The sequence below is a fragment of the Equus asinus genome, chromosome 20, assembly GCF_041296235.1.
Source record: "Equus asinus isolate D_3611 breed Donkey chromosome 20, EquAss-T2T_v2, whole genome shotgun sequence".
Taxonomy (NCBI): domain Eukaryota; kingdom Metazoa; phylum Chordata; class Mammalia; order Perissodactyla; family Equidae; genus Equus; species Equus asinus.
Genome location: NC_091809.1, coordinates 80,949,201 through 80,964,271, shown reverse-complemented (window position 1 = coordinate 80,964,271; position 15,071 = coordinate 80,949,201). Strand labels below are relative to the sequence as shown.

Sequence of the window (15,071 nt, the reverse complement as noted above, 5' to 3'; positions counted from 1 at the left end):
TTCACGGTCACTGCTCCATCGTCAGCACTTAGATCAGTCAGTGCCTTGTACTCAGTGGGTGCTCAATATATGTTTGTTGAATGCATCTTTGCTGAAAGTGGTTGTTCTAAGTCCACTTCTCTGACTCTGGGTTTTGGATTTGGCTTCCCTGAGCCCTTACTGAACGTGTGCTGAGAGCCAGGCCCTGTGGCAAATGCTGCAGGGGATGCTGACAGGATGCCCCTCTCCCTCGAGGTTGGGCTCTCCCCACAAGCCAGGGGACAGCATGGCTGAGAGCCGTGTCAGCTTGTGTCACAGGGCCCGACACAGAGCAGTGTCCCTGTGAGGAACCCATAACTATGAGTGTGACAGTGGACCCTGGAGGTGACGGAGGCTGTTTGGATGTCCTGTGGGGACCCCTTCTTTGGGACAGAGGGGAAGCTTGGCGTTTCCGCCTAAACCTCGATGAGTCCGCTGTCCACGGCTGGAGTGCAGAGCCGTGGCAGGAGCCACACTTTGGACAGGCCTGGGTTTGAAGCTGCCCAGCTGTGTGCTCGTGGCTCGTCCCCTCCTTGAGCCCCTGCTGACTCATCTGTAAAATGGGGACAGTAACGGCCACTACAGAGGAGGGATTGGTGACCCTGCCTAAGTGCCCAGCCCAGGGCCTGGCACCAGACAGCACCCGGCAAGTGCGAGCTCCCTTTTCTTCCCTCTCCTGTGGTCAGCGCTGGAGCCTCTGGTAGAGGTCAGGGCGGGCACAGGACTTCCTGGAAGGGGTGCCAGATCTGCTCCCTGCTCACCTGGCCCAGGACTCTCTCACCATAGGGGGACTATGTCTGGATGGACCTGAGATCCGGGCAGGAGTTCGATGTGCCCATCGGGGCAGTGGTCAAGCTCTGCGACTCCGGGCAGATCCAGGTGGTGGACGATGAAGGCAATGTGAGTAGTCCCCTGCCTCTCCTGTCCCCATGCTTTGGGGAGGACGCAGGCTGACAGGTAACCGGGGGGAGGGCCCACGCAGTGACCTACTTCAAGGGGATGGAGGCGGGGCCTGTGCCTCACTTCTGCCTCTCAGACCCGCTCCTCCATGGAGCTTTCCCCGCTCCCCCTGCTCTATTTCCACAAGCGCTTCCATCCATTCTGCCTGGTATTAGAGAGGGTGTCTGCGCGGGCAGGTGTGTGTGTGTGCGGTGGGGCAGCGGTGGCACTAAGCTGGGAGCTCCTCAGGCACAGGGGTGCTTTGGGGTCAGACAGACTGGAATCAAATCCCATCCTGCCCTCTTTCTAGCTATGCAACTTTGGCCAGGGCTCCTTCCCTTCCGAGCCTCAGTTTCCTCTTCTGTAAAATGGGAATAGTAGTAATGCTCTCACAGGCTTGTTGACCCGCAGTGAGCTCACACATGGAGGAGACCTCAGTAAAGTGGGAGTTAGTCTGGCAACGCCCACCGTCTCATGCTCTTGGGTGAAGGCATCATCTGGATTCATTTTCCACCTTAGCATGGCATGGAATCAGTCCAACAGATTAACCCTTTATCTCTTGTGGCCCTGAAGGAAAGGGACACAGAAGTGTGAGTTGGCAGGTAGTGAGAGTGGGGCCTTGGGGAGGGAAGGAAAGGTCTGAAGTCACGGTCCTGCCCTGGAGGAAGTGGGTGGTCCTGATGAGGGCCTGGGGGAACCTGGGGCTGCTGAACACATGCGCATGTGTATTGCACGTGTGCATGTGTATTGCACGTGTGCGTGTGGCATGGGGACATGTAGATGTGGTGCAGAGAGAGGGGTTGCAGCTACGCAGGGACATGAGGGATGCAGGGCTTCAGCTCCTCCATAATTTCAGTGGTTCCTGGTGCTGGACATCTAGAGACAGGACCGAGTCCCTGTCTTAGTCTACTAGTCTGATGGGGGAGAAAAAGGGTGCAGTGGCTTACAGCAGAAGGGTCTGCTGGGGGCAAGGACCCTGGAGGCCTGGTCCTGGACATGGAGGGGGCAGGGACATCGTTGTTATCCAGGATAACAGCCCCCCAGGACACGCCCCAAGGGGTTTGCAAAACCCCTTGACCTACATTCTGTCTTTGGGTCCTTACACCATCTGTGAAAGGCAGGGAGGGCAGCTACTGTTACCCCAAGGGTAAACTGAGGCACATAGAGGGATCACCAGGACTCATCACACAGCGAGTAAGTGACGGTGCTGGGATTAGGACCCAGCACCTCTGGCCTCCTGCATGTGTTTCCTCTCCCAGTATCTCAGTGGCAACTTTGGGGCTCAGGTTCTGTTAACCACACTTTTGTCCCCTGGGCGTTCAAGCTGGAGTGCCTGCACCGTTGTTCCAGGGGCTCCTGTTCTAGGACCCTTAGGATGCCACTGCAAGGCTGCAGCCACAGAAGGGGGCACAGGTTTGGCTGACAGCACACACAGGACCACAGACCTGCTGGAGCCCCCAGGGTGGGGCCCAGGGACTCTGCCTGCAGGCTTGGGTTTCACCTGGGTCATGTTGCATGTCAGATGGTGTCCCATAACGGTGTCACCAGATCCCAGAGTTCCCTTCCCACTTGCCCCCACCAAAGCTCTGAGAGTAAGGGCTGGAGGGGGGGAGGGACGTGATTGGCTGGCTAGGAACAGGTTAGGGAGGCTGGGTCTGCTTCAGCGGCATTGGGCCCGGGGCTTCTGGCCTCCTCTTTCAGGAGCCTTTCCCACTCCCATGCCCTCCCCTGCCCCCAGGCCATCATCTCTTACCCCTGTCTTCCTACAGACTCCCTCAACTTGAGGGCGGGAACCAGGGGAGTCACATCTGGTTCCCTAGAGCTCAGCGAAGGGTCTGCCCAGAGAAGTTTCTCTGTAAGGACTTGCTGAATGAATGAATGAATGAATGAATGAAAGGTTCTGGTTCCAGTCCTCCGTGGAATCCTAACACTCTCCCTTTGCCTGAGCTGTTCTCATTGTCAGGTGCTCCCCTCCTCCCTTTCCTCTATGGGGCACGTGGTCCCTGTCTCTCCAAGCTCAGGGTCAGGCCAGCAATTTCCTAAATATGTCCTCAGTCCCTGGAATTGGCTGTGTCCTCCCTCTCTCTGTCTCTCTCTCTCTGTCTGTCTCCCTCCCTCCTTGTCTCTGTCTGTCTCCCTCCCTCCTTCTCTCTGTCTCTCTCCCTCCCTCCCTCGCTCTCTCATTGGCATTCCTCAGGCCAGGCCTCATTCCTTGTTTACACTTTGGTCTGTGCAGTGGTGTCTGTGGACGTTGACCTGAGGGGTGCTGACCTCAGCCAGGAGACCTTCCATGAAGGAAAGGGGTGGGGAGAGGCTGGGCTCTGCCATGTGATGAGGTGAACCACTTGACCTCTGGAGCGTGACTCCTCACTGTAAGACGTGGGGGGCAGTAATTCTGTTATGGGATGTTGTGAGGAAGAAATGGGTAGCAGGCATCTCCTTTGCAAAGCTAGACAGCATTAGAGTAATAAATACCCAGCATGGTTGAGCAATTACCAGGCACCAGCGCTTTGTAGACCTGCAGGAGTCAAACAAAGGTTGGCCTTTATTGTATTCATTAATCCTCCCAACAGCCCCCTAAAGAAGGGACTATTACTCTAATTCCCATTTCGTAGATGAGGTTGGGGAGGCTCAGGGAGGCAAAGTGCTGTGTCACGCCATGTCTGAGCCACCTTTTAACTCTGTGCTGAACTGTGATGGGAAGAATTATGGGACCAGAGGTCGGCATCGAGTGGAGAAGGCAGATGGCCTGCCCAGGAGTCTTCCCCTCTCTGGCCCACGCCGGGGCCTAGGACCAAGTCAGGGAGCCCGGACCAGGCAGAGGGAATTTTCCAACTGGATCAGCTTTTATCAAGAAATAGGGTGCCTGGGAGAGTGGAATGTTCCACATGGGATTGGAAAGTCCAGGAGCATTCTTTGATCTCACCACCCAGCTCTATCATGCCTCGGGGAGGGCTGTGTGAGGGCCTGACCTGGATTGAAGTGCTCCTGGCCCAAGAGATGCCAGGAAATGCCAGGGAAACTGGAGTCCCCGGCAGTGCTGGCCCTGTCACTGATCCCTCTGAGGGCCTTGGGTAGGCCACCACCCTACTCTGATCCTATTTTCTCCTGTGAAGTGAGGGGGCTGGAAGAGGGGACTTCCGGGGTCTCTCCATGACTAGGACTCTGCTTCTAATTCAGACCTGGTTCCCAGTAGTCCCCAGCTGGCCACCTGTCTCATCAGAGATCCCCTGCAACATCATTAGTGCCTGGCCCTGTAGGAGGAACCGGGGACCAGGGGTATAGCAGACATGGAATCTGACCTCCCAGACTTGGGGCAAATTGGGAGGTCAGAGACAGAACTGCCCTCAGACAATGGCAACCCACTGTGACCACTGCCTTGCAGTGGGAGACCCAGGCAACGTGGGAGCCCAGAGGAGCCCCCAACCCAGCCTGGAGGATAAGTCAGCTTCCTGCCTGGTCCTGAGTCTCCCAGGGTTCTGGCATTTGGCAACAGGGAGGGGTCCACGAGGGCTGCGGGGGTTTGACTCAGGCTGTGGCCACACCCCAGAGCACAAGTCAGACTCTCACTTTCCTGAGAGGCTGGGGGTGTGAGTAGAAGGTGCTGGAGACCACGTAGGGGAGGGGAGGCTCCAGCCCTCCGTGGAGACCGGGCTTGGCCAACTTGTTGAGCCAGCCAGGGCTGTTGCCCAGACGTGCAGCCGTCTGCCACCCTGTGGCAGCAGGAAATATTGCAGGGAAGAGCAGGGGGGCCGGGAAGGCAACCTCCGTCCTAGTTTCCGCTTCAGCTCCGGCGTACTGGAAGTTCACCCCGCTCCACATCCATCCACAAACCCGGTGAAATCTGTCCTGAATGCGCCCACCCCTCTCCGTCTCCACCGCTACTGCACTGCCTTCCGGCTTTTCCGTGACGGTGCCAAGCCTTTGCGCGCCTCAGAGGCTTGCTTTTGCTATTCCCTGGGCGTGGAATTCCCTGTCCCCACCTTACAGTGGTCTCTTTTTTCATCGTTCGAAGGTCACCTCCTCGAAGAAGTGACCCCTGACCTCTTACCTAAAGTAGCTCCCTAGGTGATTCTCCGTCCTATATGCCTGTTGGTTTATTCTTGGCACTCTCTGAATAACTTTTTGCGCATTTGTTTAGCGGTGCCGTGATTGGAAGTCAAGTCTAAGTCCAATGATTACGCTTTCTAATCCCCTTTATGACAACCGTAAGGTGAGGCCACAGTCCCTGCCCTGCCCGCCTCTTAGGTCTGTAGAGAGAACCCCCGCAAGAGGAAGTCTATCAGGTGTGGGGTGGGCGGTAGCAGCCTCATCGACTCGAACCTGTTGGAACCGATAGTGTTTGGCCACTGGAGAGGACGAGGCCCTTACCAGGGTCGCAGAGACCCACCAGGGCCCCTTCCCGAGCACCGCACAGCCTGGCCCAGGAGAGCGAGCTGACGTTAGCCGCCGTCCCCCCTCCGGCAGGAGCACTGGATCTCCCCGCAGAACGCCACGCACATCAAGCCCATGCACCCCACGTCGGTCCACGGCGTGGAGGACATGATCCGCCTGGGGGACCTCAATGAGGCCGGCATCCTGCGCAACCTGCTCATCCGCTACCGGGACCACCTCATCTACGTAAGTGCCGCCCCGCCCCCTCCAGCCCGCCCCGCCCCGCCCAGGGTCTCAGGCTCCGGACGCTGCAGGTCCGCTGGGCCATGGGGCGCCAGGGACTTATCTGCGTGCAGCCGCTCAGGCTGGCTCATCCTCTCTTTTGGGCCGTGGCTTGTGTGGTCTGTGGCTTGGGAAGGAGGAGGTTTGTACCACAGGTTCATGTGCTTCTGTAGGCTTGAAACTGCTGGGAGACCAGGGCGGTCGCTGCTTTGCCCAGGGACGGGGGAACTGCTACCCTTCCCTGGTTTGCTGTGGGGTCACCACCTGCCGTCGGTCCTCAAGGTCAAGAGAGGATAGGTCAGGAGTCTGTATCTTGCATGAAGGAGGGCACATGTTCCTTGATCCCCCAAAACCTTGATGTTAGAACCAGTCATACACACACCCGACACTCCTCCACCTTGAAACTCAAGAGGACAAATAAAGACGGTTTCACTCAGCCGCATCCCAAGCTGATCTCAAGAGGTGGCCTCAGAGACCGTCAGAGCAAGAAGGACCCACGGAGATCATTTAGACTAGAGGTTCTCACACTTTTTGGCCTCAGGAACCCTTATACTCTTAGAAATTATTGAGGACCCCAAAGAGCTTTTGTTTATGTGGGTTATAGCCATTGAAATTTACAGTATTAGAAATTAAAACTGAGGAAATTTTTAAAAATTATTAATTCATTTAAAAATAACCATGAAAAATCCATTACGGGATAACATAAATGACATATTTTTCTGAAAAATAACTATATTTGCCAAAATAAAAAAATAGTGAGGAGAGTGTCATCGCTTTACAATTTTTTCAAATATCTTTAATATCTGGCTTAATGGAAAACAACTGGATTCTCGTACCTACTTCACATCCAATCTGAGGTTTTTTTTAATTGAGGTCACATTGGTTTATAACATTATGTAAATTTCAGGGGTACATCATTATATTTTGGCTTCTGTATAGACTGCATTGCTTTCACCACCAAAAGTCTAGTTTTCGTCTGTCCCCATATGTAGGTGCCCCTTTACCCCTTCGCCCTCCCCCCCTGAAGTGATGTTGTTTTGGTTGAAGCGTATGAAGAAAATCTGGACTCACAGATATGGAGGTGGAAAAGAAAAGACCTTGCAGACTTCTTGAATGGGTCTTGGGGACCCTCAGGGATATTTGGATCACACTCTGAGAACTGATCTCGTCCCATAGTCCCATTTTACAGAGAGGGAAACTGAGTCTCCACAAGGTTTAGCCAGGCACAGAGCTGTGCACTGGAGTCCCTGCACAACTCTGACCCAGACCCTCCCTCAAGCAGCTCAGGGGTGAAGGAAACCATGAATGTGCCACAACAAGGAGAAAGCAGGGGGTGGGGGATGGGGGTCCCGAGGCAGCTCCCCAGGCCCTGAGCAGGCTGGTGTGGAGGGCATGTTCGGGAGCTGTGGGGTGATAAGTGCCCCAGAGAAGTGCAGAGTGGATTCCGAGGGGTCTACAGGAGCGAGGTGTCACTCCCAGCTCGGGGAGAGCAGCAGGGCTCCTGGAGCTGGGTGAGGGTGGCCGGTAGAGATGGCCTTCAGGAAGGGGCACACAGGAATAGAGGGCCAGAGGCAAGACCATGCCAGGCGAGTGAGGAGCACAGTGTCACTCCGGTTGTCTGGACCACGAAGGGGGAAAGCCAGGGAAACAGGGCTGGAAAAGTCTGAGGGAGCCCGGGGCTTGTCCCTGAGGAATCACAGGAATGAACTCTCAGGGCCAGTGTCCATCCCCTCAGAAGCCCTGGCATTGTGGCCCCTCAGCTGCCAGGAGGCCCTCCACACCCTCCCCACTCTGGGTCCCTCTGTGGCTTTGGGCTCCCAGGGAGAGGCTGTGCTCCAGTCCTTGACGACTGTCTATCACATAGGTGGAGCGGGCAGGGCCCCTTAGGCCCTCTCACTCTGTCCCTCACCCAGAGAGGGGCAGGGCACGGATGGCAGCTCCAGACGTGAGGAGCATCACTGAGCTAGCAAGTTGGGACTAGAAGTCCAGCCCAGGCCTGAGTACCCCATGGGGAGCCACTGGTGTCTGCACCCCGGTTCTTGGTGGTGCCCTCCTTGGCAGGTGGACACAGGAGGGTCCTGGGGCTCGCCATGGCTGCTCACCCACGCCCCGGCTGAGTCTGAAACTCGGGTCTGGAAGTCAGCAGGGAGCCCCCCTCCTGCCTGCCCAGGAAGGCCACTGCCAAAGCTGATGTCCTGAGCCAGCCTCCTGTCAGGAGGAGGCCGAGGGCCCCTCCCAGGGAGGAGCTGAGTGAGACAGGAGCTGTCTCCACCGGGACCCCGCAGACCATGTCTAAGGATAACTCAGAGGCATGTACTTGGTTATTTTGCGTGCAGGTTAGTGATTTTGCAGGCAAACTGGTTCCTCACATGTGGGGAGTCGATTGGTCGCTTGAATCAAGGAGGAGAGGCAAACAGGATTCATGGGGAGAGGGAGGAAAAAACCTCAGACGGTCCAGGCTCAGGGAACCCTGCTTGTGGCGTTGGGGGCGTAGACTGGTGAGCTGACAGCTAGCAGAGAAATCAGCCTGGACGTTGGGTCCTTGAGTAGGCCAACCAGGGGATCCAAGAAAAGACTTCCAGAGCTGTCTGGATTCTCCAGGAAACCTCGAGATCTGCACCATTTGCCTCATTAGGAGTTTCTCCACTAACCTTTCTGCCGCTTTTCCGGATGAGGGAAAGGAGACGGGAGGGGACAGGGGATGCAGCCGTGATGAGGGGTCTCTGCTGCCTTCTTGTTCGGGGCCTCAGGGTTGGGAAACCAAGCCGCGGCCCTGGGAGAGCCGCAGCATGGATAGTCCGTGTGCCTAAGAATCTGGATGTCGGTTGATCTGGGGAGCCGGGCTCCAGACCTGTGGGGTTCTGGGAGGTCTCCTCCATTTGCCGGCTCCCCACTTCTGTGACTGAGGAGGTGAAGGAGGGTTAGAGCCGGGCTTTGAAGAAGCGGCCGGGCCATTGTCCCACCCAGAAACCATCTCTGTCCCTAACCACGGCAGCCCCTCGTCACTTCTCGGCTTGGGTTACCCTGGGCACAGGCCATATGTCCAGGATTTCCTCAGATTGCTGTGCTGCTCCCAGCCGTGGGCTGGGCGGACGCTCTGTCCCTGACTGTCTGCCCTGGGCCTGCCTGCTCCGGCTGGCCTGCCCCCAGGAGCCTGAGGGACAGCAGCCCAGGGCCATACATCAGCCCTGCGCACCTGAAATTGGGGAAAGCCCACAGAGGACACCTAGCAACCTCTACTGGGTGGTCTCGGGGGCTGTCCCTGGGTCCTGCGGGGAACAGGTGGCAGGGCTGCTGGGGACCTGAGCTCCTCAATGCAGAACAGAGGCTGGAGCCCTGGTCTGGGAGGTAGGAGGCCTGGGTCCAGGTCTTGGCATGTGGCCTTTGGGGAGTCCCTGCCCCTCTCTGGGCTCAGCCTCCCCTCTGGCACAATGGGGAGACTTCTTGGGTGGGCACCTCTGTGACTCTGGGAAGCTGTGTGTGTCCCGGGATGTGTGTCTTGGTCTCTATGGCCCGCTAAGGGGGAGGCCCTGGGGCTAGCAGGCCTGGGGGCCTTCCTGGAGGAAGTAGAGCTATTCCTGCCACATCTCCTGGGGCATGTCTCTGGTGCCAGAGAGGCCCTCTCATCTCCACCTGGGCACTTGGGGGCCCCTAGGGACCTGTGTGCTGTGTCCTTGGCTTAGAAATAGTCCTTATCCTCCCCGGCCCCAGCCCCTGGCCCTGCAGGGCAGGTTTTATTACTGGAGACTTGAGCAGGAGGCCTGTGCTGGGCAGCTGGGCATTAACACTCTGCTGACGTGGGCCCTTGGAGAGAGAGGGCAGGAGGGCTCAGGGGGCAGTGCCGAGAGCCCTGAGGGATGGACAGCACTGAGGCCCACAGCGGGGCAGGAGGGGCCTTGGTCTCACTGTCAGCAGTGGCCAAGCTCCTTGCTTCCTCCACTCCCCTGATGGCCAGCTTAGCAGTCCCACAGGTGCATTCCTTGGATTTGGGGAAGCCCAGTTGGGGAGGCGAGCTGGGGCTCTGGTGCCAGGGTCCCTACTTCCTCTCACTCCCCGCTTATCTGCTGTGTGAACTTGGCAAGTCCCTCCCCTTCTCAGAGGCTCATCTCTCCCATCTGGGAAGGGGGGACATGACCACACCTCACAGTGGTGGGGGGAAGCTGCCAAGTCCTGCCTTCCGGGCAGCTGCGGTGACCTTGCCCTTCTGCTGGGGACGGTCCCCTCCCCAAAGGAAGAGGCCGCGTTCTTATCAGTTATTTTGAAACGGGCTGTGACGGATCACACAGGAGGGTGCCCGGCTTCCTGCAGGGGGGTCATCCCAGCTTGGACCTGAAGGATGAGCGGAAGGTATCTGGTGCACAGGCAGGCGGTGGAGTGTGGTGCCTTTAGCTGAAGATTGAATGTGGAGGGAGCCTCTGGCTGTGGGCTGTGGCTGGCGGGGCCAGGGCTGGGGCTCAGGGCTTGGGGTCTTGTGGGAAGGGAAAGGATATGGACTTTGTCCTGAGGCCATGAGAAGCCACCTGAGGGTTTTCAGCAGGGGCATGACATGGGCAGGTTCTTTAAAAGCTGACCCTGGCTCCCAGTGGAGGATACATTGTAGGGGGTAGTGGGGAAGCCAGGAGCCCAGAGGCGAGGTGCCTGGCCAGGGAGGTGGTCGTGCCAATGGAGAGAGCTGGGCTGGTGTGAAGGAGAGAGAGGCATCGAGGGGCCTTCAAAGTCTCGCCTTGGGTGAAGGATAGTGGCGGCACTGTTGGTGGAGACGGGAGGCTGAGAAGGAGCAGGGTTGGAGGGGAGGGCGAGCTCTGGGCTGGACAGCTGGTGGACATCAAGTGAGACTTCCAGGAGGCAGGGCGCTGAGGGGCCTGGGGCTCAGGAGGGCCCCCTGGGCTGTGGGCAGATGGAGAGGGCCGTGGAAGCTGTGGGTGGGACAAGAGGGTCCAGGTCCAGCCCCAGGAGGGCTTCTCGTGGTGTCCCAGTGCACACTTCACTCTCTCTGGCACTGCCCCCGCCCTGTGCTCAGGCCACCTCTGTCTGGCTCTGACTCCCCCATTGCCTGGTTCATTAGGTCTGAAACAGCGTCCCGGGCTCCAGCCTCCGCAGCTGCTATTCATCCTCCCACGGCTGCCAGGGTGACCTTTCTCCAGCAGACCTCCCAAATGGCACGCCCTTTCACGCCTCTGTGCTTGATTCCCACCGACAGCCCTCTGCTCCCCGCTCCCACCCCTCCCACCTCGAGGAACCCACGGGCCTCCTCTGAGCTCCCACATCCCCGGGCTTTCCCTCCCTGTCCTCCATCCTCCCCGGGTGTCTCAGTGAAGGATTCTCGAACGACTGTACGGAGCCAGCCTCATGCTGTGTGATCACGGGCCAGAAGGTGGAGGATCACATTATTGAGGAAGTATCAGGAAGAAAGGAAGGTGGCACTTAAGGACAGCCAGTCTGTACCAGGCAGCTGTCAAAGGTTACGCCCTTTGGTCTTTACAACAGCCCTGGGAGGTGGGTGTTAACTGCACCCCCCTTTTCCAGATGAGGAAACTGAGGCTTAGAGCAGCAAAGTGATCTGCCAGAGGGATGCTCATTGTGGCTGACTCCCCCACCTGGGGACCAGAGTCTCGCTGCTCCCACAGCTAGGCAGGGCCGGGCTGGAGGGGATGGTGGCTGAGGTGTCCTGGGGCGGGAGGTCACTGGGTTCTGCTTGGAGGAGTTAGCCCAGCCCTGGGCCATGTGGGCTGTCATTGGTGGAGAAGGCCCTCATGCCCCACTTACCCACTGACTAGCTCCCTTCTCTCCTGCCCCCGACTTTCCAACCTCAGACCAACTGTGGAGGGCGGGTGAGTGTGGCCCAGCTCTGGCCATGTGCTCGGCCTGGCCGCTCCCCCTAGCCTCTCTCCCCAGCCCGCCCCGTCTCTTCCCGCTTGGGCTCTTGCGCATGGTCAGTCGGTCAGCATGGCGAGGCTGAGCTGCTTCTGGCGTGGGCTGCTTAGATGGGAGAGGAGAGTCCTCTGGGGCCCAGGGGAGGGCGGTCTGGCCAGGTCTCCTGGCCCAGGGAGGGCAGAGCCAGGACTGGAGCCTGGGTCTCAGGTGCCCAGGGCTGCTTTGTGTGGCCACCTGGCCTGGGGTGGGCGTTTCCCTGGCAGGCCGTGTGGCACAGTGCCTTCCCTGCATGGCCACCTTGGGCTGAGGCTGCTGGGGCACAGTTGTGGTCTGGTGTGATGCGCTGAGCCCTGGGCTGGACGAGGTGGGCGGGGCTGTCACCTCCCCTGTGCCTTCACATCTTCCTTCAGCCTCTCCAGGCCCAGAGGTCAATACATCCATCACCAGTTATGGGCTGGGCCTGACCTTTTCAAGCAGAGGTGGGGAGGGTTGGGAGGAGGGAGCATTCTGAGTGCCTCATTCCACCCTGGCGGTAGGAGGGCCAGGCCATGCTGTCCCCTGTGTGGCAGGGCCCTAGGCCCACAGCAGGACGTGTTGCACACAGGTAGTCAATCTACGCACTGAGAAAGGAGCCCAAGGAGAGAAAGCCCCCCAGAAGGCTCTCTGAGGTGCACCTGGCCCCCGCACCTGTGCTACCCAGGACGGCTGGGGGTACCATGTCGCTCAGAGCACGGGCTCCTCTGCCCTGAAGCAGTCCTGCCGAAACTGGGGCCCACCCAGCCCCCAAACCACACACCTGGCCCCTTCAGCTCTTTGTGGCTTCCCCTCCCCTCTCCCCAGCCCAGCCTCCACTCTGAAATGGTCCAGTTTATGGATTTCACTCCAAAAGTTTGGGATGCAGGCCTTGGAGGCAAGGGCGGAGCCAGTACTGGAGGAGTACGTGTGCTGTGAATTCCACAGTCCACTATTTCCATGAATTTTCACACACAGTTATATTCTGCCCATTTTACAGATAAAGGTAAGGCTATGGAGGCTTAGAGCCCCTCCCTCCTCTCCCCGTTCCCTCCTCGCTTCATCAAACGTCACTGAGCACCTGCTCCGAGCCAGACCCAATGCTAGTCTGAAGGCATCACCCCCAGCTCATAGGGAGGCAGGATTCTGACCCCAGGTCTGTGTGACTCTAAAGCCAGTGCTCTCCCTTCCAGAAGGATGGAGCAGCGCAGAGCTGGAGAGCTTTCTAGAGGCAGAGCCGCCCACATGGGAAGTGGTGAGCTCCCTGTCCTTTGTTGCCCGCAGACATACACGGGCTCTATCCTGGTGGCCGTGAACCCCTACCAGCTGCTCTCCATCTACTCGCCAGAGCACATCCGCCAGTATACCAACAAGAAGATTGGGGAGATGCCCCCCCACATCTTTGCTATCGCTGACAATTGCTATTTCAACATGAAACGCAACAGCCGAGACCAGTGCTGCATCATCAGGTGGGTGGCCCAGTACCAGCGTGGCACTCCAGGCTTAGCACCCAGATCTCCAGCTCTGAGCCCCACTAATGCCTCTGGGGATTGCCTATACAGTCAGAAATGCCGTGAAGCTCAAGAACCAGACCGTATGTACTCTGTGCTGCATCCTAATGTAGAGAATCACCTCCTCTTTCCCAAGTCTTATATCTCTATTAATGCCACCAAAGCTCATGTTAGCTTTTGAGTCCAGCTTTGTTTACTGCTGGCTCCTATTAAACTATGATCACTTGAAATCTCAGGCTCCTGTTCTCTCTTGGGCAGAGGGTATAAGGACAAAGCATTGATGGAATATCTAACAGGTGCATGCTCTATGGCAAGAATGGATGGAGGGGTGTGAGTGTCTGAATGAAGGAGAAGGAAAGTAACCCTTGGATGTGGCAGAGCACTGAGCTCCTTTAGCCCTCCCCTAGCCCTGGAAGGTCCTTACTGTCAGCCCATTTTACAGATGGGGAGTTTGGGGGGGGGGAGGTCGGCTGGGGGCTGTGACAGGTCCTGCCTCTCCCTGGGCCTCCTCTGCAGTGGGGAGTCTGGGGCAGGGAAGACAGAGAGCACGAAGCTGATCCTGCAGTTCCTGGCAGCCATCAGCGGGCAGCACTCGTGGATCGAGCAGCAGGTGCTGGAGGCCACCCCCATCCTGGAAGGTAGGCCTGGGGCTCTCAGGGGGTGGCTGGGTGCCAGGGCGGGGGGCGAGGGGAGGGGCTGACCTCGCCTGTGAGCCTCTCCTGACCCCGCAGCGTTCGGGAATGCCAAGACCATCCGCAACGACAACTCCAGCCGCTTTGGGAAGTACATCGACATCCACTTCAACAAGCGGGGCGCCATCGAGGGCGCCAAGATTGAGCAGTACCTGCTGGAGAAGTCACGCGTCTGTCGCCAGGTGGGCCTGAGCCCCGGGGCAGGGCTGTCCCGGCACAGGACCCTTAGCCTCTGGGTGGCTAGGACACATGGGTTGCACAGCCCGCTTGTCCCTCTGCAGCTGGCTGCCTGCTGGCCTCAGTGCCTGCAGTCCCACCAGGACCCCCACCCTGGGGCTCGTTCATGAAACCACTGGTTGACATAGTAAATAAACCACGTTTGCTGTCTCCCCTCCCACGTGGACCTGTCTGGTTCCTAATGGCCTTCCCCCGTCCTCCTGACACCTCACGACCACCTCTTCAGGCCCCAGATGAACGGAATTACCACGTGTTCTACTGCATGCTGGAGGGCATGAGCGAGGAGCAGAAGAGGAAGCTGGGCCTGGGCGGGGCCTCCGACTATAACTACTTGGCCATGGTGAGGTCCAAGTGGGGCACCTGGGGAGGGGACGCCCATCCCAGCGAGGTGGGGGCACCCACCCAGCCTCTCCCCAGCTCCAGGCCTGGGGGGGTGGGAACTTCCCTGTGGGCTTTCACCTGTCCCCTGACCTGCCCAGGCTGCCCTGGGCCTGTATATGCGGTAGGGCCTGTCCCCTACTTGCAAGCACGCACCTGCTTGCACAAGCATCTAGATAATTTCTCACCGTAGATGCATATTCCTAAACGGGTGTAGTCCTCCCAGATGCAGGGACCCATAGACACACACGTGCCCCCATGGACACACACATGAACCTGCCCGCACACGTTCGCGGTGTTAGTTCAGTCGTTGAGGACGTGAAGACTGGTTGCTCAGCCAGGCCCCCAGGGTTGTAGGGCGCAGGCTGCTGCGGCTTCAGCCTCGAGGGCTCACTGGTCTCAGGGCCCAGGGGCCAGCCTCTTGCTGCTGTCAGGCCACCAAGGAGAAGTGGGCCCTGGGGCCGTCGCTGCCTCCTGCACCAGTGGGGGACCATGCGCACAGCAGGCTGTGTTGGGGGCAGCAGCTTCCTAAGCCGTGGGGAGAGCCCGTGCCTGTTTGCCTGGAGCTGGGCCAGGCCACATGGACACAAGTGTGGGCTACGGCACCTGAGGGATGTGGGACAACAAAGGGGGGTGTGTGTGTGACGTGGCACTCCCTGTGGCTGGCTGACACACTTGAACACATATACACGCACACACCACAGGTCTCATAGGCACACACAGTGGACAGACCCCTGTCGACGCTCCGAGTGTC

At 58.4% G+C, this 15,071-nt stretch overlaps 1 protein-coding gene across 4 annotated transcripts in view; it reads left to right on the top strand.

The window, feature by feature from the left end:
• MYO7A (myosin VIIA) overlaps nucleotides 1-15,071 on the top strand; it is an 84,677-nt gene that overhangs the window by 14,712 nt on the left and 54,894 nt on the right. For 3 of the 4 annotated variants that reach the window (XM_070490591.1, XM_014855808.3, XM_070490590.1), the window contains exons 3-8: nucleotides 805-918; nucleotides 5,425-5,577; nucleotides 12,784-12,968; nucleotides 13,527-13,648; nucleotides 13,742-13,884; nucleotides 14,166-14,279. In XM_070490591.1, coding sequence (XP_070346692.1) covers nucleotides 805-918; nucleotides 5,425-5,577; nucleotides 12,784-12,968; nucleotides 13,527-13,648; nucleotides 13,742-13,884; nucleotides 14,166-14,279 — 831 coding nt within the window. Of the gene's footprint in view, nucleotides 1-804; nucleotides 919-5,424; nucleotides 5,578-12,692; nucleotides 12,969-13,526; nucleotides 13,649-13,741; nucleotides 13,885-14,165; nucleotides 14,280-15,071 lie in introns of all 4 variants that reach the window. The other variant, XM_070490592.1, reaches the window with a different exon arrangement.